The following is a 27,180-nucleotide window of genomic DNA, read 5'->3' as shown; positions in this document are numbered from 1 at the left end:
AGACAGGAAGAACTACAGACCTTGATGAAGATAACAGCATCTGTACCATAACCCTCCAGAGAATAAAGCTTCAGATCTCCTTGGAAGTACTGAGCATAGAGACGTGATATAGGCAAGCCATAACCAAATCCAGCCTAAGCCAAAAAGCAGACTGAGTTAATTGAAACGTCAAAGGAATGAAGAACTATTCCGTGTACAATACAACCAAGATTTACAGAAGAGGATGTTGCTGCTAGACACACATGATGAGAAGCTGTTACAGATGGCCCTAGTTACCTGCAGTCCTGGCACTCAGTTTCACATATCTGTGGATAGGTCTTGAGCCCCAGTTTCTTTTTGTGCAGAACAAAAATAGGCTACAATTTGCCTATTTGCAGTTGTCGAGTGGCCGGAAATGACCCGGAAACAGTTCCCAGTGTCACTTCTAGCTGCCATTTTACAACACAGAGCTATTTTGAGGCTGTTTAAAAAAACAATTTTTAGCAAATATTCGCCAAATATCTTGTCGATTTGGAGGGTATTTCTATAGCCCTGGAAAGAAAGGTACTGTTCACTTCTACTCTCGTTTCTCGCCCCATTCCCACTTTTTGGGTGGGGGTGGGGTTAGGAACCTAACCCTTAGATTCCCATAAGGGTGAGGTTCCTTTATTCACAGTTTCCATATTCCCAGTTATAGGCAAGAATGGAATGCACGCAAATAACGAGAGCCACCTATACTTGGGGTGGAAAGCCAGTTTTGCAGTAGCAAACATGCATTGTCTCCTTTGCGAATCAGAGTTTGACTTTGTTTGCATTTGGATGGATGTCTAAATGTGAGCACCACCTGCTGTAAGTTATCCCCCTTAAAGAATGGGGCCATAGTTCAGTGGTAGAGCACCTGCCCCAGGTTCAATCTCTGGCGTCTCAAGGTAGGGCTGGGAAAGACTCCTGCCTGAAACCTTGGAGAGCTGCTGCTAGGCAGTATAGACAATACTGAGCTAGTTGGACCAGTGGTCTGACATAACAGAAGGCAGCTTCCTACGTTGCTTTTTCAATGAAAAGGCAACACTCCAGATTAGGCCCTTAATATTTTCTGATCATGCCAACAGTATTCTACCCAGTTTAAGCAGACACTTGTAACTGTCCTCTCTCAGCTGTTCTTTCCCCAATACAACTGCTCCTGGAATGCTGCTTTACAGCAGAAAAACAGTAGCATTTGTGTACCCTCAGGGCAGCCACTTACATCACATATTACAAAGCTTTAAAGACTGTTTGCATGTTCATACCATATGTATGTATGAGAATGTACACACATGTACAACTGGCCCTGCATGGACAGGCACACAGTTTGCCCACTGGTTTCAGAATGTGTTTAACCTGCCCCTGAGCTTTAAGCAGCAGCTTGATCTCAGGTAGTCGTGCACTGGAGCAGGCCTACTTGTGTTTTTCCTGGACAACTGGCACCTCTACTGATGGTGTGTCTGCCAAGTGTGGTGGAAGGAATCTGCCTGCGCTTCCTTTCAAGTAAAATATTAAAGTTTTGCTACAACAATCCAGAGTACTATTTTTGTATAGCTTCTAAATGACTCAGCTGCTAAAATGTTTTTCGGGAAATAGTAGCAAAAAGAATCCCTAATGTAAGAACACGGATTCATCACTTTTGGGCAACATCCAGACTAAGTTACTCATCATGAAGTATCACTGAAATTAATAGGATTTTAGTTAGTTTTGATTGAGCTATCTCAGCATGGTGCTTAATCATGATCAACTGGCCTGGATATTGCCCACTTAACTTTGGTAAGAATTGTCAGATCAATTTTACCCAAAATAAAAATATACTGCTGCTTTTTTTAAAAAAGAAAACAAATATTGTACTTACAAATGTACACTACCTAGAGATTTCTATATTAGGCGATATAGAAATTCAATAAATAATAATAATCAATGTTCCATTTGTATCCATTTTGAGAATAGAATACATTTCTTCTAATCCCTTTCCTAAACTGTGATGTTCTCAAAACTGATCCTAGGAATTTTAATACAACACCCATTTTATTTCAGCCATACTGCCAACACTACAGCAGCCACCCAACCCCTGAATATTAACTGTTAATGTGAGTAATGTTCTCACATGAGCAGTTTTAATGCTGGAAGGGAACTTATACATAGATGAACATGACTCATTCTACTCCATGTTAATGACATGACTGTGATTTAGTGGAAACAGTGGCTCTATTTACATGAAAAATTTGGTTGAAAAAAAAATTGAGAAATTAAACTATTTCTAAGCTGACAATACAAGTGATCATGCAAAAACTGTTTACTGACTAGTGGTGTTGCTCGTGATGTCTCAACACGGGGACGTGGTGCAGTTGAATACATATAGTTAAACAGGCGATCTATTTTCCTCAAAGGAACACCACCACCACGGTCACACATCTAGAATACAAGAAGAAAATGCATGAAGTTTCTGCATATTTAGAAGTTTATGTGTATTTAAATACAAATACTCCCCTCCATTTGTTTGTTTTAAATTTATATTATATCACAAACACTTAAAACACAATTTCTTGCATGATGGACCAGAAACATTTCACTTTGAATGAAGTTTTAGAATAATTGAGTTTAAAAGTACCAGAAAATCAATAGGTATATACAACGGTACCTTGTTACCCATGGATCCAGAATCCATGGTTTCATGTATCTGAGGTAGGGGAACCTGCACCCAAACTTGGCATATGCGGGGGGCGGGGGGGTTGAATCCACATATCTGTGGGTTGGGTGGGTGGCTGAGAATGACCTCAGAGGTCATTTCCAGCTGCCATTTTGAGCACTGGAGCCATTTTGTGGGTCAACTTTTTAAAAAAAAATTCAGCAAAAAATTGTGGAATAATGGCTAAAAATCAGGCTTCTGGGGGGCATTGCTAGAGGCCCGTGGAGCACAGCAGGGCACTTTACTCTGCATTTTTTGCCCATGCTTTGCCATTTTCTGAAAGATTTTGGGGCCTCCAGGAACCCAACCCCTGAGATCACATAGACTTCAATGACCCAGTCAGTATTCGCTATCCGCTGTGATTTCAGAGAATGGAACCCCCACAAATACCTGTAACACATTTATACTTGTGTCTAAGAAGTACGTATTAAAACTAATATGGTAAATGAAAAGTGAACTATACACATAATTACATATTTTATTATATTATATGCATCTAAATAAGTTACCCAATTAAATGTACAAGTAATATCAAAGGAAAATGAATGAATGTTGTCAAATTAATACCAAGATATAATATAGGTTAGTATAAATATAAATATAAAGTATATATAAACCAACCTTTAATTCGATGGATTACTGTATTGGGCTATACATTTGTTAAAAAATAATCATGCATTTCATAAGACTCTATCATCTGAAGTTCTATAATACAAGAGGACCTCATTAATCGTGGATCCAGTACTTGCGATTTTGCGTATCCTCAATCAGGTAATTAGCACCCCCAACCTTAGTATGCATGGGGAGAGAAGGATAAACCCATGTATCCATGGGTTGGGGCATCCAGGCCGGCCACCATTTTGTGTTCAGGGACCATTTTATGCCTCCTTTACTTAGAAAAATGGAGGGGTGCGATTTTTGGCATCATGGGCACCTCTTGAGCATGGTAGGGCACTTTTGGGGGAGATTGGGTGTGATTTGGGGAGGAAAAATGGGGAAAGACTGCTATTTTGGGCCAGTTTGCAGCTCCGTGGGCGCCTCTGGAGCTTGGCAGGGCTCTTTTGGGAGCAACTGGGGGGTGACTTGGTAGGAAAAATGGGTGACCCATGATTTTTGGCGGTACGGTAGCCCTAATGCCCTGCTATTTGCAGATTCATTATCCATGCCATCTTCCCATGGAATGGAACCCCCACAAATAATAGGGTTCTCCCATATGCATAAATATTCAAGTGATTTTATTTAGAACATATTGCACAAAGCAGTACAATTGATTAGGATTTGGAGCCGATTCATACAACAGCGTCCAGATGTGAAAAACAGAAACCAACACAAAACCTAATATCCACATCATCATAGGTGAATGATAGAATATATTAAAACATACGAATACAATGAATATTTATCTACTGCTATTCAACAAAAGTTCCCAGAGTGGTTTACCTAGATATAAAGTATATAAACTGGCAAAGCAGGCCACAGTGGTTGCATTCAAATCATAATGCGTTGCTTCATTTGCCAACTTATGATCAGATATTTCAAGTACACTAGCCAACCCCACACAGAGTATCTGTGCGGCGCTTTGGGGAAGGCTGTTTTTCCCTCCCCCTTCCTCCCGGCCCGGTCTCTCCTCTCTTCCTCTTCCCTCCAGCCCACGCTCTCCAGCCCTCCTCCCCTCCCGTTTCTCCCCCCACCCACAGAGCTGCAGCGGGCGGCCAAGAAGGGCCCCACTGCCGCCGTTTTTTCTCCCCCCTGCCCACCCGCTGCCGCGGCTTCTTTCCCCCCTGCCCCCCCGCCCGCCGCAGCTTCTCTCCCCCCGCCGCGGCTTCTCTCCCCCCGCCCACCCCCTTTCTCTCCCCCCTACTCTGCCCACTGGCCGGCCACCGCCGGCACTTTCTTCCCCCTCTCCTCCTCAGTCCTCCTCACTTCAGAACTCTCGCAGCGTGTCGCGAGAGTTCCGCCGCCAAATCCTGGGCACACATGTCCCAAGAGAATTAAATATATAGATTATTAATACATATATTGAAACATAATATAGATTATATTTAAATATAATAAATATAATTACGGTGAAGTCAATGCACTATTGGAAGATCATGGCTTTAGTTACTTGACAACACTACAAAGTAGGAAATGATAGTAAATAAGCAGTTACCTTCACAGTTAAATCTTCATTCCCTAATGTGACGTGAACATGGATTGGAGGGTAAATACCTCGATCAGCATGGTGTTCCATGGTAGCTCTCATTGCATTCTAAGATTTCAAAAATCAAAGTATTAATCAGATTGTATCTTCATTGTTTTGCTTACTGGTTCAAGAACACATTTTCCCTTAGGTGTAAGCACAAACTGGACCAATGTTTCCAAAATGTACTTTATACATCGATTTCTGTTTTATCAACACTGGCTCACTAGCAGTCATTTTTATAACAGGAGAATTCTTGCCTTTAACACTGGGTGTTGTTTCAAAAAACATCACATAATGTACTTGTCCTAGAATGAGTAGTAATAGTAGCATGGATAAAATTTCTATTCTGCCACTCTAGAACCTAAATATGACCAAAATATTTATGTCTTAAAAATGAAACTAATTTGTTTGCAGAATAATCTGTTTCTTTAAAATCTAAATCAGATCCCTAATCTTTTGGCCAATCTACACTACTGCTCAGCCTAACCTGCCTCACAGGGTTATTGTGAGGATAAAATTGGGGTGAGGACAGAACCAAATATGCTGCCCTGAGCTCCTTGGAGAAAGTACAGGATAAAATGTAGCATGTAGCACAGAAACCTTCCTTCCTTCCCCACATGGAACCCTGCACACATGAGGGGAATCCCCATGGGCATTCTATTAAGCCCTCAACTCCCATTGGGTCTCAGCTGGACATGCTCTTCTGTGCCAGGCACAATGCAATACACCCAGCCATTTGCTAACAGAACAAAATCCTCCTGTGCCTCCCATATGGTTAGTGATCAGCCTGCTCCTCTCTAAGCTCCTCAGCAAACACGCTTTTCTCACATGTGATGCTGCTCACCAGGGGCCTGGAGGCGAGTGAGTCTCCTCCTCTAGCTGAGTTGCAGGAGGGTCTTGTACTATCAGAAATGGCCAGCACAGTGGGAGCACAGCAGGTTGAAGCCCGGCCTAAAAGGACTTAAGAGAATGCTAAAGATGACTGGCAACACAGATAGTTAGATGAAGTCAAATTTTAGTTAAATGCTTTGGCTTACACCTTCATCAGCAATTGATGGGCTTCCCCCCCTCCCCCAAGGTTGTAAGAGGGATTTTTCTGCTTACTCCTTTGCATATGTGAGGTATTACCAAGTTTTTCCTGACAGCTTGCTTAAGCAAAATGGAAAAAGATACCACAGCATTATCAGAGTGTTTTGTCCACTGTACGAACCTTGAAAAGTTCAAAAACCATGTAGTAGAGATGAGACGGGACATACACCACCTGCATGGGCTGCCCTAGGGATTTTACTGCAAAAAAGTTGTGGGGTGGGGAGAGAGAATGAAAACAACAGTCAACTCAATGTTGGACAGCCACTATCAGTTTTGGCAATGCCCAAGCATGCCTAAACAGTGTGGCTCTTTTAGGACAGGACCATGGCTGGGATCCAGACTTGTATACGGCTAATGAAATTTTTACCTTTGAACAGCAGACCTGCCATGCCATGCCAAGCTGGTTTTGAAACTCCCCCAAGCTTCAAAAGTAGTTTGCCATGTGGAAGTGGAGGATGGGGGAGCTGCTATTCAAGAAATGAAGACCAAAGTCTCACTAACTGGACTTACGAAATTAGTTGCATCACATACCCGCTAAAACAGTCTTTTGATTACTGTTAAGAGAAATATTATTCAAAACTTAGGATCTAAGAGGTTTCTGTCATGTTAAGAGAACAACTGCACTGAACTGGCAGGATACTATGTCTGTAACAAATTAAGTCTGGGCACCACAGGGTGTCAATATCCCATTTGCCCGCTTGTCTCAGATTAAAAACAAGTGTTTGGGGGACTTTTACCAACTCTATTCCCAGTTGGTAGATCTAGTGCCTGGAAGTGCATGTATATCTGCCTCTCATGATAATTACCTTTTGCAAGCAACATTTCATAAACTTCTATAGTTAAGGGAGGCCATTTCTATATCTGAGGATTGGCACATGCAGTCCCTACAGGAGATGAAGGCATATCAAAGGCAGGTACTTCGTTTAATACAAATTTATAGGCAACTACACTGACCGATCTAAGCTTGAACGTAACAAAAATTAAGCACATATTTAAGTTGATAATAGTTGTACAATTGGGGGTGAGTGTGGGACGCATGTGCGAGTGGACTAGATTTCAAGCCATAACTTAAAACTACTACAAAGTAAATGGAAATAGACAGTGCTTTATTACATAATTTCACCGTGTTTTACTACCCCTTATCCTGGCAACATTTTCTTCATCTACACATGGAGCAGAAGAAGAATAAATAGCAATAGCACTTAGCACTTACATTTATATACCGCTTTATAGCCGGAGCTCTCTAAGCGGTTTACAATGATTTAGCGTATTGCCCCAACATTCTGGGTACTGTATATATAAAGCATCATTCATATATATATATAGATAGATAGATAGAGAGAGAGAGAGAGAGAGAGAGAGAGAGAGAGAGAGAGAGAGAGAGAGAGAGAGAATCATATATGCACCACGCCCTTCACAAGGAAATGTTAATTAAATGTGATGCAAGCTACAGGTAAAGCAGTTACCCTACATAACTGTTCCATTCAATGCCCATCTCATTCAAATGTGCTGTGCATAAAGGAGTAGCATGCTAGCAATGTGCCAGCTTGGACGACTGCATCACTATCATGGTAACCTGCACACTTATTTAAAATTTTATCCCACCTTTCTAGATAAAATGGCCTAAGGTGGCTAAGAAAATCAAAACAGCAATTAGCTCACAAAAAACCTCTTAAATTATGTGTAAATGTACATACACACAGTGCAACTGCAGAATCATTTAGAAATAATAAGCAGCTAGCTGTAACAGGTGTTAACAGCAGCAAATGACAATTATTCTGCCATATCACCAAAGACTTCCTGAAATAGGAGGGTCTTTGCCATCTAATTGAAAGTAAAGCTGGAGGAAGGCATGCAGACAATTCCAGTGCCAGGAGAAACCACTGCAAAAGCCCATCACATGTAGCCACTCACCTCAGAGGGCGGAGGAACACAAGGTAGCATCTAGACTAGTCTTTCACTAGCGTTAATGTTGCTGTGTTAGCATAAGGATGCAGTGCATGGTGGTTGTGTGAAAAAAATCATCTCTGCTCCAGTTAAGCTATTTGTGCTAGCACAGCCTCTTGTACATGTCCCCACATGTGCAAATAGGGAGCTCCTTGCACACCATGCATTTGGGTGGGTTCTCTTCTGCTAGGGGTAGCGCAACTTTGCAGAGCTCTGCAGCTGCAAAAAGACCTTCCGCAAGTACCACTGTGGATGCTATCCATGGAGTACAGTTTGCAGTCAAGATCTACAGGCGCACAGTGAAGATACACCATATTCATTTATATTCCAATCCTCTGCCGGGATATTGAAGGCCGCCGCCAATCATGAAATCGTTGAAAGCAATATAGTTTCCAGTAAAAGGGGGGGGGGGGATCTCAACCAGACAGAAGCAGCAATTGTGTTAAACCAGATTAGAACACAAACCTGAGAAGGCTGGATGAAATAAACTAGCCTTCACTGACTTTCTACAAGCAGGCAATGATGGGGCTACTAGGCACACTCCTGTTCACAGTGAGCAAATTTAAGTGAAGCGGGGGCTGTGTTGAGTGCTTGCATGAGCTAAGTGCTTTATCTGTGGCTCACGTTATATTTAAATTGGGCCTCATGAATTATTGCCCTTATAGGCCAAAGGACAATGGATATTGTGGCTCTTACACATGAGTCAAAGGAAGTCCCACACTTCATAGAAGAGATTCCTTCATGAACTCTCTCCAGAACTGCCCTGTGTAATTTCACATTGAACCCTGTCATGTGGGAGGCATATGTTTACTCCACTATGCAAACACAGTGCAGAGAGCTGCAGAGAGCCCTGCCTCCCTGCATGTTTATATAATGAAATAAGGTTGTGTAGACATGCACATGATGCGATTCACCTTGAGCACACATTCTATTTCTCCAGCATGTGAAGTGGCCCTGGTATTTCTCCTGACACAGTGCACTTATGTTGTCCAAGTGACAGCAACGGTCTTTACTGCAAACTAAGCAGGCCAATCATTTACCAGATACGCAGCTGATGGGCAGATTTGCAGACACAGACTGAAGCGAGTCTTGTACAGAAAGAAGAAACACTCATGTCGAAATCCTGTTTAGCATTTATACTCTAGAAGCAATTCTTCTTACCATTCTGCTCATCAAGTACAAGTTCCGGAGAGTCCATGTAATATAAGTCACAAAGTCTCTTTGCATTTTCATAGCCATCTGCAAGAAATTGAAGTTACATCAGGTTTTTTTTTAAGCTAATAGTTTAAATTACTAGTATAACCACGCAGATTTCAACTGCCTGAAGATCTCACCTTTTGGGAGCAGCATGGGATGGGACATGGAGAGCTGAGATATGAAGGGGGAATTCCCCAGAAACTGGGTTGCTTGTATAAGGTGGTTGTTGTGCCGTTGGGTCGGTGTCGACTCCTGGCGACCACAGAGCCCTGTGGCTGTCTTTGGTAGAATACAGGAGGGGTTTACCATTGCCTCCTCCTGTGCAGTATGAAATGATGCCTTTCAGCATCTTCCTATATTGCTGCTGCCCGATATAGGTGTTTCCCATAGTCTGGGAAACATACCAGTGGGGATTTGAACCAGTAACCTCTCAGTCAATTTGGACTCAACCCAATGCATTTGAAAGCATGTGGGTAATGCCGGGTGAAATCTTAAAACCAGAGAAACTGTTAAATAAGGTTTCCAATGGTCAGGAACTAGGGTTTCAGCAGCATGCACAGCATCCTGCCCTTCCCCACAACTAGCTGAAACAGAGCTACAAACAATAGGAACATTGCAAATATGCAATGCCAAATTTTGTGAGATTCTAAAAACTATATATAGGTCATAGATCCAATAACCTTGGAGCTGGAAGGGAATTCGGAGGTCTTGTACTCCAATGCACTGACAATATAATTCAGGTTTTCTTTATGCAAAATTTGGCCTACTTTGTACAGAGTTTTTTTCCCCCATAAGCAGAGTCACACACAGAACTCGAACTACAAGAGGGCCTAGCTTTCTTACCTTCTGTGCCAGCTCCCCTAGCTACTGTTTTTAAGAAGGCTACTGGGGCAGGGGGTATCTGGCATGATTAAAATTGGGGGAATTTGGGAGTGGTTCTTCTACATTTCTTTAAGAGCTCCTCTACCTCCCCTCTCCCCGCAATAATCAAAATCACTGGTCACACAGCCCTGAGTATAGCCATCAGCACTATAGTTCCGCAGGCCGGAAACTTTGCCCACCAAATGGAACAGAGTTAGACACAGTCAATAGCCCATCTCTAAAAGCACCAACTCTCTCCTGTCATTCACTTTCCCTTCAGTAGGTCTGCCTGAATTTACCTTTTATGACTTCGGCAACGCTGCACTTAGGATCAATGCTTCCAATGTGTTTGGGATGAGCTGGGTTAACTTTGACTTTCCCCCCAAACAACATAGCTGCCAATAAAAGAAGATGATAAAATCCATCACAAGTTATTTCACAATTTACAGGCCACAGAGCAGCAGCTTCTACGCTGAGAGGGCAAAGAAAAACAAAAACACTTGGCACCAGTGTACAGAGATTAAGAAGATACTAAAAGGAATATAACGCATTTTACTATTATTTATTTATAAATATTACTTGTTTATTTATAAAAGGACTATTCTTACTTTCTCTATACAAGAACTTCCCCACCTCCCTGCTGAATTAACAGAAGTACTTACTGTGCTGGTTAAGCAACATTCTAATTGAAATGCGACTCATGAAGAAACGGTCCAAAAAATACTGCACGTTCTGACTGGTCACTGGATCGACACCATAGTGATCCTTGTATTCTATCACGCCCTGAGCCATTGTAGGAATGACATCGTTGTGACGATTCCGTATTGTTATCACAGTATCTGTAAAACTGAAGCCAAGTGCATTCTCTGTCGAATAGAGTTGGCATATCAAAGATTCAAGCTATCACTAGAAGGAAGTCACAGCTTCCATTTAACCAGGGCTGTACAAATTTGGCCCTCCAGATGTTGTTGGACTACAGCTCCCATCATCCTTCAGTACTGGCCACTGTGGTAGTTCAACAAGAGATACCAACAAGATAGCGGCAGTTCAACAAGAGCTGGAAGGCTGAAGTTGTGCAGCCCTGCATTTCACCATTCAGTGTGGCAATAATCATCTAAACCAGCATCTTGCTACCCAACAACTCACACTGTAACTTCTACGAAGTGCAAGGATGAAACAGTTTCCTAGACATGTTGAATTGTCAGACATGGGGCTATCCATGCTACCATAGCTATGCTAATTTTCAAAGGAAGATCCATTATATTACTTCCTAATTAATGACACTGAAGTAAGAAAGAAATTAATCAGTTTAATAAAAACATAACTGGATATTTAGACCAGAGCGGCTGTGAAAAAAGGATATTTAACACTGACAGTGGTATTGTAGCCTCAAATAAGAGAGGACTACGATATAAAGCATATTTACTAGGCAATAAGTCCTATTGAAACTCAGTAAGATTTACTTTTGAGTGAATGTGTTTAGGATTAGTGCTATTAGATTATTGTCTAAAGAATAAATGATGCTTCTGTGATTTCTCTTCATGAAGTATATTCTCAAGTTATCTTTCAACCAGGATGAGCACTCAACCAAAAGGATGGTGCTTATTCTTTCATGCGGGGGGGGGGGGGGCGGAATTGCCTAGGAAGAGCTTAAAGAATCCATTGCCCCAATGTATTCAAATACATTAAAATGCCAAAATGTGCTCACCGAGATACAGCTTCTGAATCTTCAGCACTTTTGTCTTTAAAATCGAGGATCTCCTGAAGACTTTGGACATACCTAAAAATAAAATTTCTGAATGGTTGGCCTTCATCACACACTCTGGTATATTTACTGCCTAACATTTTCTACCTAAGTCAGCAAGCGCATGAGCTGAACAACAACAACAACAACAACAGAACAGTCTAGAGGGCTGCTTTCAACTTTCAGTATAATCTTTTCCCACAAGTTAGAACAGGGGTGAGCAACTTCTGTATCCTTGAGGGCCAAAAGTTAAGTCTGTGAAGAAACTGGAGATTGCAGATTAAGGCTTGGGCACAATGTTTTGTTTTGTTTTTTAATTGATCAATTGTGGCCACATACCATTCTTAGCCTTTTTTGGGGGGGGGGTCATTGTAATTCACAGCTCAGTCGTGAAGAAGCACATATTTTGCTTCATTCATCTGGTCAGTCTTTGCAATTGGAATGGTCTTCCCAATAAGGCGGACAGAGAGGAAACAGCAAAGACCAAAGCCTCATTCAGATGTTATAAGTGAAGGCTGTACTCGAGTTCAGCCTCCGAAAATGAGATGGAAGTCCCACCCGACTCATCAATTACACTCTCCTGCCAAGTGGGTCTGTCGCTCTTGCAACCTTCATCAAAAGAGGTGAAAGCTGTAAGCATGATGGAGGACACTTGCGTGAGGGAGAAGCCTGGGCACAGAAGCCTCCCACTTACAGAAGCACCCTCCATCACACTTATACCCAGGTCGGATTACCAGATAGGCAACAGAGGCAATTGCCTATGGCAGCAAATCGGGGGGGGGGGGAGGGGAGGGAAAGTTAAATCTTTTCCTTTCACTTTTAACACTGCTGCTGTGTGCAGCGGAGATGGCGGCAAGACTCCACCCACCTCTCAAACCATGAAAGGTGAGGACAGGTGCTGTATGGCGGCGGAGACAGCAAAACAGCTCCTCACATGGGCCCGCCTTCCTCCCAAATGACTCAGACTGGGCCGATTTCAGGCCTCTGCACACACTTATGATGTCTGAAGGAGGCTCGAGAGGGGGAAAAATATGTAATCAACAGGTGCAACTGGATAATAATGGATGAGACACATGACACTGTGCTGGGCCACTGAAATTCCACCAGAACAGAGTGCCTCTGTTACCATCAAAAGAGAGACTTCTATTCAAGAGTCATTCCAAATTTTTCTCTTCATATCCTCATCATGACAAACTGTATACTCTCTAAATTGGATGTATTTATGTAGGTTCTTACCAACTCTGAACAAGCTGAACTGAAGGTGTTTTGAGAAGGTTGTCAGGAAGCAGGCTTATTTCTTTCATGATGTTTGCCAATCTTACAGGCAACTCTTGTCGCAGAAACATAAAGGACGTTTTCTCACAAGCATTGTCAGATCCTAAGGGGGGGAAAGTATCAGCAGGTCATAGAGCAAATGAGCTTGAAATTGAAGTAAAGATAAAGTTATGCCATCGAGTCGGTGTTAACTCCCGGTGACCAAAGCAGTCAACACCACGGCCCTGTGGTTTTCTTTGGTGGAATACAGGAGGGGTTTACCACTGCCATCTCCCACGCAGTATGAGATGATGCCTTTCAGCATCTTCCTATATCGCTGCTGCCCGATATAGGTGTTTCCCATAGTCTGGGAAACATACCAGCAGGGATTCGAAGCAGCAACCTCTTGCTCCCTAGACAAGTTATTTCCCCACTATGCCATTAGAAATTGCAATAGACATGGATTAAAGTTCCAGATTTCTATTTCATTTATTTCCCATTGGTGCCAATGGCAGCTTCCTTCCAAACAGTTGCCACAGGGACACCTCATTTGAATCAGGATTGTGGCAGGGGCAAGAGCTCATTGCCCCTCATAGGGGCTCCCTGCACGCACTGTGCACACACACTCACTCTCTCACAGACACCAATAATGCAATCTGCATATTGCCTAGTAAAACTTCCTGAACATACCATTATAGACAATTAAATGGATCCATTCAGGATCAAGATGGCAGTAAACAGACACCCAAATGTTTCCTTCCTCTGAAATCTTAATAAACTGAAACAAGTGTGGGACTGTACACATTCAGAGGAAGAAAGAAATTGATGTTTGGAAGTATAGCTCTGGTGAAACTGATGCAAGTTGTTCATTCTGCAGAGCTGAGTTCCTCTATAACAGTAACTGTCGGATATTGTTGCTTGCTCTCTGAACAGCACAACTGAAGTATGACTTGCTGCAGAAGTGGGAAAAGAGAGCAGGAAAACAGGTCACTGGGGCAAGAGAAATTATTTCTACTGAATATATTTTGCCTGCAGTTCTATGGATGAACCCTGTTAAGTTCATCTGGACAGTTCTGCTCAGGTATTACCTGGTGGGAAGTAATACCGATATTCAGTGGATTGTTGGCAAGACTGAATCATTTTGTGCAAAACAGACATAAACCATTTGCAAGGATGACAACCAACAGAGCCCAGCCAGAGACCACTAGGGATGTGCACGGAAGTGGCTCAAAGGCAGGGGGACATACCTTTAAGGGTGGGGGAGGATGCCCTTACCCCTCCCTCTGCATCCGTCCTGCCCCCCCCCCCCGCTGGTGCTCCATTTTAAAAGTGCCCATCGGGGTGGCAGCATACCTCCCTGCCGCCTGGTGTCCTCTTCGTCCCAAAGTAACAGGAAGTACCCGGTTCGCATGTGCACGCTGGGCGCATGTGTGCACATACCCAACATGTGCATGAGCACAGTTATTCATTTTTTAAATTTATATCCCTCTCTTCCTCCAAGGAACTCAGAGCAGTGCACATAGTTATGTTTATCCTCACAACCACCCTGTGAGGTAGATTAGGCTGAGAGATAAGTGGCTGGCCCAGAGTCACTCAACAGGTTTCATGGCTGAATGGGGATTTGAACTTGGGTCTGCCCGGTCCTAGTCCAACACTCTCACCACTACAACAGTAGTATCTCATACATGCTTTATGACAGAATTAGGTCACATGGAAGTCTAAGTGCCCTGTTGCTTTGCACATTAAACTCTATGTCAACACAAAAAATACATTAAAGAAAAATTGTAAACTGCCTAGAGAGTTAGAATAACTAAATAAAATTAGAATAAAATGTCAGTGTTTCCCGCCAAGTGAATGGGGTCATATTCCATCAGGTAACTTTGCTCTCATATATGGATGTGTACACAGCAAGCAAAATTACTGCATAAAGTCCAAATCAGCTCTGAGAATTCTCCTACCAGATACATTATTTGAATGGGGCACACCAGCTGCCATGCCACTCCAACTGTGTCAAACTGTGGTGTTGCAACAGCACTGCAATCAGATGCATGGAAACAAACAGCAGACCACAAGCCCATTTAGCTTTGAGCAGTAGTGCTGAAAAATATGGTTGGCTTTTCACAGAAGCTGGTTTTTGCAGATTAATAATGTGGAACATTACTGCTTCTCAAGAGATAATGGGTACACAGTTTAGCTGATGCAATGTGATCTCTGTTTACGCAAGATTTTCATGGGCTCACTTGCAACAAATATTACCAGTCAAGAAGAAACAGCCATTAAAACAAACAATGTTCATTTTATATCTGTTAGTTTTGGTACCCTTGCACATCTAACTCCCCACACTGTTAAGCTGTATTAAAATATGGAATGCTGACAGGTTGGTTTTATACCTAGGCGGCAGGGTGGACAACATACGTTTGGTGCACAATCTTATTCATATCATGTCCCAGATGAACTAACAGGCCCTCCTGCTGTCCCTGGATGCAGAAAAGGCCTTTGACAAAGTACAAAGGGACTTCCGCCTGGTAACCCTTGAGAAATTCAGGTTCCAAACTAACTTCCTAAACTGGGTTCATACTATTTATAAAATGCCTACAGCAAAGATTAATATCAAAAGCTTGTGGACAGGACCCATCTCTCTAAAGTGTGGGATAAGACAGGGCTGCCCCTTATCTCCACTGCTCTTTGACTTGGCCCTCAAACTCTAGGCCTGCGAAGTGAGGCAAGAAGGAAGTATTAAGGGGATCAAGGTGGATGGGCAAGAACTTAAAATTGTGCTATAGGCTGATGACATCCTCCTGTTTCTTGCTAAGCCACAGGAATCTGTCCCTAAACTCATGGAATTACTACACCAATTTGGGGACCTATCTGGACACAACGTTAATTGGCACAAATCTGAGGCTCTGTCCATAGGGAAATTACCTCTCTTTAGCAAGGAAATGCCCTGGCCCTTTACATGGAAAACAGACTCCTTGAAATACCTAGGAATTCTGACTACTAAACAACCTAATCTGGAAGCCAAGGCTAATTTAGATAAAATACTTACACAGATTAAGTTCCTCCAGTGGGCTGACCTCCCTCTGAGTTTGTGGGGCAAGATAAGTGTTATAAAGATGAACTAGCTTAACTTGCTCAGAGCATCTGCAGTAGTTGATTGTTCCCCTCACTCCCTGCCACAGCCCCCCTCACCTCAGAGATCTCTCCACCCTCACCTGAGCCACACTCCTGATCCTTCTCCTCCATCTGGTTGCTTCCTTCCCCCTCACCCCTCTTGGTCGCAGCGTTGCTGGCGCCTATTGGCCAAGCTACAGACCCCTATCCCCAGAGACTCCCCACCCTCACCCAGATCCTGCTCCTCCTCACAGGAGCAGCAGCGGTTGATCAGGCCCTTCCTCGCTGCTGCCGCCACCATGGCCGCTCGTTCCCCTCAGGCCACTGACAGGCCCAGTCCTGTCCCTTGCAGGCCTGCCTCCCTCCGCCAATGGCCTCCGTAGCCCCAAACAGCAGCAGTTGTTGACTGGGCCTTTCCTTGCAGCCGATAGGCGCCACCATGGCCACTCATTCCCCCTCAAGCCGCTGACAGGCTCGGGTCCATCCCTCATCCTTCCTTCTTTCTCTCTTCCCCTCCCTTCTTTTTCTCTCTCCTCCACTTGCTTTCCCCCTCTGTATTTCTTCACCTCCCTTCCTTTCCTTCTCTCTCCCTTCCTGAGTTAACAGATCTTGTTCCCTCATCTCATTCACACAACGGCAGCCTCCTTCTTCTGAAAAGGCTCTTTCCTCCCTCACAACCCTTCTCTTTGCAGACCCCTGCCCGCTATCCTTTTATTCCTCTTCTCTTCAATCAAGAACATCTTCCCGACCAGTAACAGTTGCATTCCAACTGACCTTAAACATCACAGGTTCCTCCTCCCAATCTGCATATGGAATCCCCACTGCCCAATCACCATAGTGCTTCTGCTCTCACAGGCTCCTCCTCCCAATCTGCATATGGAATCTCCACAGTGCTTCTGCTCGCAAACTCTTGCAAGATTTGCCATGCACAGGATTAACTACAGGGACACCTTAGAGAATTATATATAGAAATGTTATACCCAGATGTATCTATACTTTAAGAGGACTTTCTCTGCTTATTCCGTAAAGATACTTCAGAGAAATCGATATTGCTGTGAAGAAGTTTCTCTGGGCCTCTGATTGCTTATACCAAACTCCAACTAGCTTCAGACACAGGGGGGTTCAATCTAGTGAATCTTAGATTGTATCATAACATGTTTTTAAATGAATAAACTGAACATTGGTGAACCAGCACAGAAGTGGAAAGGCCAAAATGGGCACAAGTGGAGCTAGCAGAACTGAAACCTTTAGAGGGCTGGGAAGCACTGGGAAGTTATCTTAAATGCCCCCATTACTAATCCCCTACAATACAAGCAGCCCGACATGCCTGGAAGGAACCAGCAAGACAACTAAACTTTGATCCCTATGCCCATATGGATATGGGATACACTGTGTAGAAACCTGCACATATTGATAGGTAAACAGCCAATTTTATGGAAACATTGGTAGAAAAGGGACTCAGCCAGTTATCACAGCTGATAAATGAAGATGAAAACTACAAACCCTTCGCAACCCTTCAACCACCCAGAGACGAAAGTTTGGGCGGTATATAAATGTGATAAATAAATAAATAAGAGGAGTTCCATTTACCACCACCAAGTGCTTGGCAGTATATGCAATTGAAACATAGTATATAGGCTCAATTTGGAGCAGATGCCCTGGCAGCCCCAGCAATTCCAGATATATTAGTGCATGCCATTAAGATGTCCTCTCTCCCGAAACTAAATAAATAGCTTTATGCCTTTGTGCATGAAGACATGGACCCTGGCTCAGATATACTTAGGGATAAATGGAACCTGGAACTTACAGGTAAGATGTCACCTGCACAATGGCAAGGTATTTTAGGTGGTGTTAAACACAGCTCAATGGATCTTAACAGTGATGGAGTCATCTCTTGTACTGAAGGATCCGACTGCAGTATTGGGGTATATCAAAACCGACTGGGGACTAAAAGCAAGTTCTAAACAATAGATATGGAGGAGCTTACTGGTAGGTAGCCAAGAGAGTAATATTGTGACAACAGAAATCTCCCAATCCCCCTAGGAGCGAAGACTGACCTGCTTGAGTTAGCAGCACATAAAAATGGGCCGTCATAAAAGTAAATAAGTCTGATAAATGGTCAGAAATCTGGGACAACATCCTTGAACTATTCTTAGAATAAAAACCCCTGTGATTTACCCACATCTACTGGTGCAATGGTGTGTATCCCTTCTCTTCTTCCCTTCCTCCCCTTCTGCTCTCTCTCCCTCTATCTCTCCTTTTCCCCCCTCACCTCTCCCCAGCCAACGCTCGCTTGGGGAAGGAAGGTTGGGCTTGGGAGGAAAGGATGGGGGGTTGTTTACAAAGATGTTTGTAAAATATCAAATGTCAAAATGCAATTAAATGTGGAATGCTAACCTTATAGAGCTATTCTATAGTGTGCTTGGGAACTGCAGGCCTCTGAACTATGGGACAACCAAGACAGGTGCCACGTTCAAGAATCAGCAACAGTTTGTCCCCCTCCCCCAATCAGCTCATTACTTTACAGACATGAATAAAGTATGTTATATCAAATAATTTAATGCTGGGTACACCAAAGTTGGATACATTACACTGCAGCACCAGGGGCATAACTACCATTAGGCAAGGGGAGGCGACTGCCTGGGGGCCCCCAACGCCTCGAGGGGCCCCCAGAGGCAAGTCACGTGACTATATATTGTGAAGTGTGTGTGCATCAGTGAGGGGCCCATTTTAAAATTTTGTGTCTGGGCCCACTCCAGCCTTGTTACGCCCCTGTGCAGCACTCCAGCTGTGTGCAAGCACAATGTCTTTCCTGCAGATCTCCTTATTTGTGTTGTGTTGATATGGAACAGCTGCTGCATTGCAAAATTTCCCTCGCTAGAAGCAGCAGCAGCAGCAGCCTAGAGAATCCAGACACACTTATTCACTACAGTTTGTGATTTAAATACACAGACCCAATTCTACACTTGCTCCCTCAGCAGCAAGTGCCACCACGTCGTGTTGCACTGCAGCAACGCAGGGCTGCAGCCGCGGTGTCATCCATTTACGGAGACCATGTCTAAGCCGTCCTTCAGCAAGTTCTCCCACTCCCAGAACGGCGTACAGCAATAAAAATACAAATCAGAACAGGTGAAAATGTTACATTTGGACTGTAAGCTAACTGGGGCCGGGATACAGCTAGGGAATGGGATTCGTTTCCTCAGTGTCAACAGGGCCCCCGCCTGACCTGTAAACCCAGAAGCGGAGTATGAGAAAAGAAGGCGGAGAGGTCTCCCTTTCTGATTGGTCGGAGGGCCTGGGCCCGCATGCCGTAGCATGCAAAGCAAGCACCCAGCACAGCAGCAGCCGCCGACCTGGTGGCGTCTGCTCACGCGCTGCTCCGGGAGGGGGTCCCTCTCTCCTCCTCCGGGAAAAGCGCATTGCAGGACGAGGCGCGTCCCATCTCGGGGAAGGGGCAAAGGCGGGGCTCGGGCGGAGATACCCTGCGGAAAGCGGGGAGCGACCCCTTCCCCCCCCGCTCTGTAGCGCTCACTCACCGAAGTCGAGGAATTGTTTCATGGAAAGAGGGGACGGGGAGAAGCGGCAATAGAAGTCCACTTGCTGGGGGATAGTGGCCGGGGAGACGCTTCTCAGCAGGGCCCGCAGCAGCCTCATGGCGACCCCGGAGACCAGCAGGCGCCTGACTGGCGTGCGCGAGCTTTGCTGGCTGTTTCCTGCTCCCTTCCACCCGCTTCAGTTCAGCTCGTCCCTGCCGCCATTTCCAGCTAAAGGCCTGTCGCTGAGGCGCCTCTCCGGGCAGGCTCTGTTCTGCAAGGACGGACGTGCAGGCGAGAAAGTAAGAAAGGTGCAAGAGTCGAAGGAGGGACGAGGGGGCCGGGTAGTGGTGACGGCGCCGCCCCCTTCTCCTGGTCTGCTAGACCCAGCCCAGCGAGCAAATAACAAGAGGAAAGTGGAGAGGCGGGGCTGGCTGAGCTCCCACCTTCGGGGAGGTGGGAATTAAATTGCCTCTTGGGGGCGACGGCGACAGCCCAAGCCAAGCTGAAACAAGGTGCCTTCCTTGCTTATTTTTGACTCACAGGTTGTATTTGAGCCGCGTTGCCTGCTGCACCCCCTTATTGCTGTGCGTCCACTCGCGTTTCTTGCATGGTGTCCATACCTTTATACAGCTGTATTATAACAAAGTGTGTGTTTTTCGGGAGAGGGGGGTTGATTTACCAACTACAGCCCGGCTCTGGTGCGGCCACGCGACTGGCTCGCGCATCGTTTCTCTTAATCTCAAATGCGATAAAAATGATCTTGTTTCCTCCTCTCATCACATGAATGTGGATAGAATATAGTAGGATATTTAAACTGCTTTAGCCGCAGCAAGTAGGAATAGGAGTGCCGCCCTTTCTGGCTCCTCTGTCTTCACTAGCTTCAAGGCTGGGAAGTTTACTAGGTTAATCTTTTTTTAAAAAAAATTAAAGTTCTATTTTCTACAGCTGTTGAAAGATACAGGAACCATGCATGAAAACAAACAAAAAAGGCATCCAAAACAGAAACACATTTCCCCTAGTCCTCTTGTAAAAATATTTTGATTGCTTCCCAAGTTCTTTGGGATACTTGGGGTCTTTCCATGCTTATAGACAAGACTAACATGCATTATAGGGAGGGACTGCTCTTGTAGGAGATATTTCTCCTCTTAAGGCTGGCTTGTAGTACCATCCAGATGCCTTTTCCAACCTGCTGCTCACTATCTCAATTTAGTGCATATTTTATTCTCACAAACATTGAATTTATTCAGCAACAACATCATTTCCATACAGCAATGTGTATGGTTTGTTCCTTTGCTAATGGCTGCTTCAAAGTGTGTTGCTTTAATGCTGAACAAATTATTCTGATTGGAACTAATCTGCCTACTTTCCTTTCGCTATAATCTTAATTGATAATTACCGTCCTCACAAGTTAGCCCAGTTGCACCCAAAACATCCATGTATCTGCCATCTTGAATCAGAGTGGATGACATGAACTACACCCTTGAGTTGTCCCTATGTGTCCCTACACCTGTACCAAATTTGGTCCATATCAGTTAGGCGGTCCACAAGATAGCCCACTTGTGTCTCAAACATTCACACATCTGCCATCTTGAATTGGGGTGACTGACATCATCACAAACTATGCCATTGAGGTTTTCCTATGTGTAACTCACGACAACTGTACCAAATTTGGTTCATATTGGTCCAAGCATTGCAAAGGGTGGGGGCAACAAACATGTACACAGACATACAGAATGCCAGGTGATCTCATAAGCTTACTTTCCATAAGGAAAGTAGGTTAAAAATACTGCCAGGGTCTGAAATCAAAGTGGCACATGGTGTAGTCTCACACATACAAAAAAAAGTATGTATCTGAATATATAAAGGGTATATATAGCAAATATGTGTTCTGAAGGCCATGGCTCCTGAACACATGATATAAAGCACTTGGGACCTGATCCAGTTCATTGTTACTACTATTCAATCCTATTTGCATTTAGGAGGAGCAAGCCCCATTGAACCTAACTTCAGAGCAAACATACACAGATTGGGCTATACAACCGAAATCCCATGCACACTTATTTGGGTGCAAGTCTCATCCCATTTAATACAAAGGTTCTTGCAGCCCAACCCTATCCATATCTATGCAGAAATAAGTCCCATTGAAACAAATGGTTCAAGTTTGTTCTGATTAACATTAAGGCTGATTTGCTTAGATGGGGGCAATTTTGTACACACTTAAAAAATAATAATTACATTTTATATCCCGCTCTTCCTCCAAGGAGCCCAGAGCGGTGTACTTAGGTTTCTCCTCACAACAACCCTGTGAAGTAGGTTAGGCTGAGAGAGAAGTGACTGGCCCAGAGTCACCCAGCTAATATCATGGCTGAATGGGGATTTGAACTCGGGTTTCCCCAGTCCTAGTCCAGCACTCTAGCCACTATACCACGCTTGTCCCGTGTGGCTCAGTGGGATTTACTTCTGAGCAAATATGCATAGAACTATTTAGTTGGAATGGGTGTGTGTTTTGCTATGTATCATATGTGAAGTAGCTTGGCTGAAATATTTGTTACATATTTACAGGCATTAAAAACCAGCACAGGAAGAGCTTTTCATACAAAATTTATTTCACGCTTTTATACAAATATCCACAGGTAATTTCTAGTCGTGATCTAACATCAGATGTCAGTAACAGTCAGTGACATGAAAAGATACAGTAGTTTCAAAAAGTCTTCCTTTTCAAGTGACTTAAGCCCATAGTGTGAGGTTTTAAGTAGTTTGTGACAGAGATGAAGTGATAATGATTTAAGATGCTAACCACCAAGCATGCTGCTTTGGGGGCTCTTGTACAGACCCTACAAGGAATGAGAGGGAGAGCAGCAGCAGCACCACTCCGTGGATTATAATCTTAAGCACCAGAATTGTAGCTGAGCCTTTTGGCAAGAGAACCTTTATTACACATTTGATTTGTTTAAAGTCTCCTGATTTTTCAGATACCCAATCAAAGAGTCCTAAGAATAATAATTAAAAAAATAAAATTAACAACCAGAGACCAATATCTGTTAAGACTTAGAAAGGGCAATAGTTGCCCCCCAACTGAAGCATTTGTGTAGTGTTATATAGAGCCTCAAGCAGTGGTCTTCATTACTTTCAAGAAGGGGCCACTTTGGCAAAAACAAAAAAACCCAGCTTTTAAAGGGAGAGCAGTTTCCTGCAGTACTGATCTCTATACACTGCTACACTTTTCCCAACACCTGGAAGAATTCTTAAAGAGAAGCAGGGTCCTGTGGAGCCCCGGCACCATCTTGGAATGCACATGTGGAGCAATGTGAAGTGTTGACTACATTTTCCAGCACTGTGCCTGCCTTCCAAGATGGCCCTGGGGCGCAACAGGGCTCAGTTTCCCTTAAAGGAGCTCCACTGGCCCTTGGCAAAGTGCAGCACTGCATGGTGGGAACAGTCATCTCTGTGCGGTGCCCAGGGGACTGTATGGAATATTTGGCTCCAGCTGAAGCTTCCCAGAGTCCTGAGGGAGCTGCCACTGGCTATTAGACCTTGCCATGAAGAACACTTGCTTGAAGTATCTAGCTTTGAAGGCAAGTATTTAAAATTTTGCATAGTTTCCATCCCTTCTCAATAACATCTACATATTAAAGATTTGTTGCTATTTTATACACAGTAAATGTCAGTGCATGTTTATAATTCTTATTTAATCAGTACCAATTATTTAGCTTTAAAAACTGCAAATATATCTTTTACAAATCACAAGTATAGTCCAATTGCATGGATAATACACAAGTATTATCAACTAGTATGGAACTATGCTTACAATTACAATTTAGATAATTAGGACATTACTCAGTAGTCATAAATTGGACCAGTATAGATCTATAGTTAGATTTTGGAGCTTACATTGTGTTTCAAGTGCTGTAACATTTGCAGTAGTTGATCCTGCTCCAATAGAGAACTAGAAAACCTTTTTCCCTCCCCCGCCCCAAGGAGCACTTGCCATATTTTCCATTAAGTTAGTCATATAAAACGTCTATAGATAAAACATCTGTAGGTATGCTTTAGTGCACAAATTATTTAGAAGATACCATACTGCATAATTAAAAAATATGTAAAGAAGAGCTTCCAAGAATGTTCCAGTCATTGAAATGCAAAGATTTAAGTATTAGCACATTTGGCAGAAAGCGTTCAGTTTTAATTGCGGAACTTTTGTATGCTATTGCTTGCTAGTTTTAAAGTTGAGTTTAAAATCTTTGGCTTAACAGTTGGTCAAAGACAAAGATTTCTTGTAAAAATAAATATATAAGAATGACTTACAGTATGTACAAAAAGTACAACCAATATTCAAGCTTTAAAAAACAAACCTGTGTATATTTGGTGTGAGCAACAGATTCACACAAATCGATTTTTTAAACTTTATCAAAACATGACCTATTGCACATTTACAATCCCACTTTCCCTAACTACCATGGCTACCCAAGAGACTTAAGACAAGGAATTAGCAGATTTAGAGATCCCAGTTCAACCGAAAAACACAGGGCCAAAGCGACGATGTGCAGTGATGGCTGGTGACTTTCTGATTTGGTGGTGGGGCTGCAGTTTATAGAACTCTCTTCCCTTCTCCACACCAGGACTCATGCAACACTTCAATGAAGGCGTGCCTTTAAGTGAGTGCAGGATGCCGTGGTCTTGCTACGGAGAAACAGTAGCTATTCTCTACGCACCCATGGCTAAGGGGAATAATTTCCATGCAAGTATGACTTTCAGACAAAGTTGAGCCATAGCACCTGTCACTTAGAAATGGAGCTATACCACAAGGCTCTTGACAATGCATTTTTAGGGGAACACACACACAGCTCTATGGCCAAAAACCAAACCAAAACAAATACACCGCATCTTTTTAAATGTCAGAAATTGCTTCTGGACAAATGAAGTTGTTTTTAAGAGGACTTTCAGCTTCTCAAAATCTAAACCACTTCTGTTCTGAAAATGGAGCGAGCTACATGACAACACAAGCTGTTTGATCTCTCTGGACTAAAGCCAAACAACATTCCTCCCACACAGCTTCACTGTGCATGCAATTGGCTACTTGTTTTTCCCTCACCCAAGGAGGCAGCTATGGTGTTTTCTTTGCAGCAGAGAGGAGTGAAGAGGTGGTGATTAAGCAGCCAGAATTCTAGCCGCAAAACTTGAGACTGGAAGAAAACCTACCCATTACATGTGAGAGTTTTCCCTGGCTATGTTCCATGGCTCCCTCTATGGGTTCCGCTTTCCTGACTGATGGCTTGAATATGAACTGACCATTAGTTGGAAGAAACATACCCAAGGTAATGCTGTCTTTAATTTCTGATTGTGCCCTTTGATAGGAGATGTTCTGCTCTTCAGCCCATAAAAGTAGTGTCCTGATTCTGGGTACGTATTATGCATTATTTGCAGCAAGAGAATTGGCTTGGCTAGGCTTCAGGACTGACAGAACAGAGTATTTAAGACTGGAAATTTTAAATAATGCTTACAGTTTTGTTTAAACTGTCTTAAAGTTGGGTCTGTAAAACAAAAAGCTTTAATAGAAAAGTAGCAAGATCTACAAGAAGGCACCCATTGCTGTACATAGGTCTTCATCCATCCATCCATCCATGTGAATCAAAGCCACTTTAAGACTGTTTGAGCGTTTGATTCAGGGGGCATTTCTAGGAATAACTTTCATTTTCATTCCATTTCGTGATCCACTGTTTTTTTGCATGATTCTCTTTAGCTTTTCCATCTTTGATCTGTCTTTCTTCTTTCCGAATTCTTACAGCATGGTATCGGGGGATGCTGTCATCGTACCTAGAACGCTGGAAGAACCCGCACTACAGAGAAAGAGGAGGGAAAATGCAGTTACACTGGAGCCACAAGTACATTATATATTGTGTAACTATGCCCTTGAATGAGTCTAATCACAGCTTTCCTTTAAAGAAAGATTAGACGCAAGATCAGGCACCCCAGATGTAGTTTATATAACAGCAGGTGAGAGCAAACAGTGCAATCCAAGCATATAAGCAGAAAACACACTTCCATTAATCACAAATCAGTTCTACAAAAACTAAAACTTATTGAGTTACCATGGTATTACTTCCTAGGTAGTCAAAATCTGGGAATTTAGGATTAATGGCTCTATATTTAATAATCTACGTCATGGAAAAAAGCCCTGTAAGGACAGTTCCACAAATGTTCACTAGTGACAAGGAGGCCCTTAGGGAGAGGTTGTCGTTCAGTGCTAGAGCATGTGCTTGGCTTGTAGAAGGCCCTGAATTCAGTTTCCCCCATAAAAGAAGCTTGGGAAACTGGGCTGGAAAGGCCAGGCTCTAGATTTTTGGAGAGCTGCTACCCATCAGAGTAAACAATCCTGGTCTAACGGACCAATGGTCCGATTTCACATTAGGCAGATTTATTTATTCAATTTGTATATTGCAAGATATCCTCCCACCAGCCGCAACCCCAAGTTCTCTCCATCACAGAAAACTCTGAGCAAGGATTGGCATCTCATGTTGTGCCAACCTGGATGATAAAGGCAGACCTTTTCCTTCCCACTAAAAATCCTCTGGCACTAATGAGGGCTGAAGGGAGGGGCACTACTTTCACTGGTTGGGAAGTACTGGGTGTTGAGAACTTTAGCTGCACTAGGCTGAAAGGCCCTCAGAAACAGCATGGTTAGTGAATGACCCATTCTTCCAGAGCAGGGATTCAATGTTGGGTCCCCAGATGTTATTGGACTTCAACTCCCATAATCCCCAGGCCCAGTGGCCTTTGGCTGGGGATTATGGGAGTTAGTCCAATAACATCTGGGGACCCAATGTTGAGAAGCCCTGTTCCAGAGGACTCAAGAGAAGAAGGGTCAGCTTTTCACTGCATGCCAGGCTGAGTGACAATTGGAAATAGCAGGAATCTCTCTTTTCACCTTCAGGTGCTTCCAAAGCACAGCATAAGGCTGAGCCCCGCTTTACTCTGCAACTTGGAGGAAGAGTAAAGCTATTCACTAACCAGGACGCACTCAGAAGTGGCAAGGATGTCACTGCTTCCCACTAGTACAGGTTGGTCCCCCTTCTGTGCGTGCCAAAGGACTTGGGGAAGGAGAGGGGATGACACAAATAATGGGTGACTATCAAGGCCGGCTGAAACTGATGGACCCCTGCTTAGAGATCACTGAGAGGTTGTAGTATCAGAGTATTTTAAGGGAGGAGATATTTCAACAGGGACTAAGTAGCCTGGGAGATATACCATGTGTGTCTGGCTTTTTCTCATCCACAGTAACATTTCAGGTTCTTTAGACATAAAGCAGCAAGTTAATGTGGTCATTCTGGCAATCCAGCAAGCACAATGTATATTTATACAGATACATTCAAGTTTTGCAAGAGCGCAGAGTATCATGCAGTAGGCAGCCTTCAGAGAAGAAATGCATGAGCTGAAAAATGTACTAGTAGATTTCCCACAGAAACCGAGAATCAATAATGTCCTTTTATTTTACTGGAAAAGGCAATTCAAGCAGCAAAGATTTTTAACATGCATTAGCAATGAATAAAGCTGTTTAATTTCTGAA

General features: G+C 43.5%; 2 protein-coding genes and 1 long non-coding RNA gene across 8 annotated transcripts in view; 1 reads left to right on the top strand and 2 right to left on the bottom strand.

Moving 5' to 3' along the window:
* Window positions 1–20,025, bottom strand: part of PDK1 (pyruvate dehydrogenase kinase 1) — a 25,842-nt gene extending 5,817 nt beyond the window's left edge. The window contains exons 1-10 of one of the 3 annotated variants that reach the window (XM_053266488.1): window positions 19,617–20,025; window positions 12,952–13,093; window positions 11,680–11,751; window positions 10,634–10,818; window positions 10,271–10,366; window positions 9,075–9,152; window positions 5,722–5,837; window positions 4,845–4,943; window positions 2,308–2,418; window positions 21–134 (exon numbers count right to left, since the gene is read on the bottom strand). In XM_053266488.1, the coding sequence (XP_053122463.1) occupies window positions 21–134; window positions 2,308–2,418; window positions 4,845–4,943; window positions 5,722–5,837; window positions 9,075–9,152; window positions 10,271–10,366; window positions 10,634–10,818; window positions 11,680–11,751; window positions 12,952–13,093; window positions 19,617–19,734 (1,131 nt within the window). In that variant the 5' untranslated portion in view covers window positions 19,735–20,025. Of the gene's footprint in view, window positions 1–20; window positions 135–2,307; window positions 2,419–4,844; window positions 4,944–5,721; window positions 5,838–6,087; window positions 6,165–9,074; window positions 9,153–10,270; window positions 10,367–10,633; window positions 10,819–11,679; window positions 11,752–12,951; window positions 13,094–16,015; window positions 16,249–19,616 lie in introns of those variants that run through there. The other 2 variants (XM_053266496.1, XM_053266504.1) reach the window with 2 other exon arrangements.
* On the top strand, window positions 19,970–27,180 carry LOC128332142 (uncharacterized). Of its 2 annotated transcripts, none has more exons than XR_008310574.1 (3): window positions 19,970–20,128; window positions 25,402–25,498; window positions 26,548–27,180. It is a non-coding gene; the product is annotated as an uncharacterized LOC128332142 (long non-coding RNA). The 2 variants fall into 2 exon arrangements; XR_008310575.1 differs by lacking the exon at window positions 19,970–20,128 and adding an exon at window positions 24,792–24,931.
* ITGA6 (integrin subunit alpha 6) overlaps window positions 22,202–27,180 on the bottom strand; it is a 77,305-nt gene continuing 72,326 nt past the window's right edge. For 2 of the 3 annotated variants that reach the window (XM_053266458.1, XM_053266477.1), the window contains exon 25: window positions 22,202–25,453. In XM_053266458.1, coding sequence (XP_053122433.1) covers window positions 25,292–25,453 — 162 coding nt within the window. In that variant the 3' untranslated portion in view covers window positions 22,202–25,291. The remainder of the gene's footprint in view (window positions 25,454–27,180) is intronic. The other variant, XM_053266467.1, reaches the window with a different exon arrangement.

The sequence above is a fragment of the Hemicordylus capensis genome, chromosome 1, assembly GCF_027244095.1.
Source record: "Hemicordylus capensis ecotype Gifberg chromosome 1, rHemCap1.1.pri, whole genome shotgun sequence".
In the NCBI taxonomy this organism is placed as follows: Eukaryota; Metazoa; Chordata; class Lepidosauria; order Squamata; family Cordylidae; genus Hemicordylus; species Hemicordylus capensis.
The sequence above is the reverse complement of the archived record's forward strand: the minus strand, read 5'-3'. Positions and strand labels throughout refer to the sequence as shown.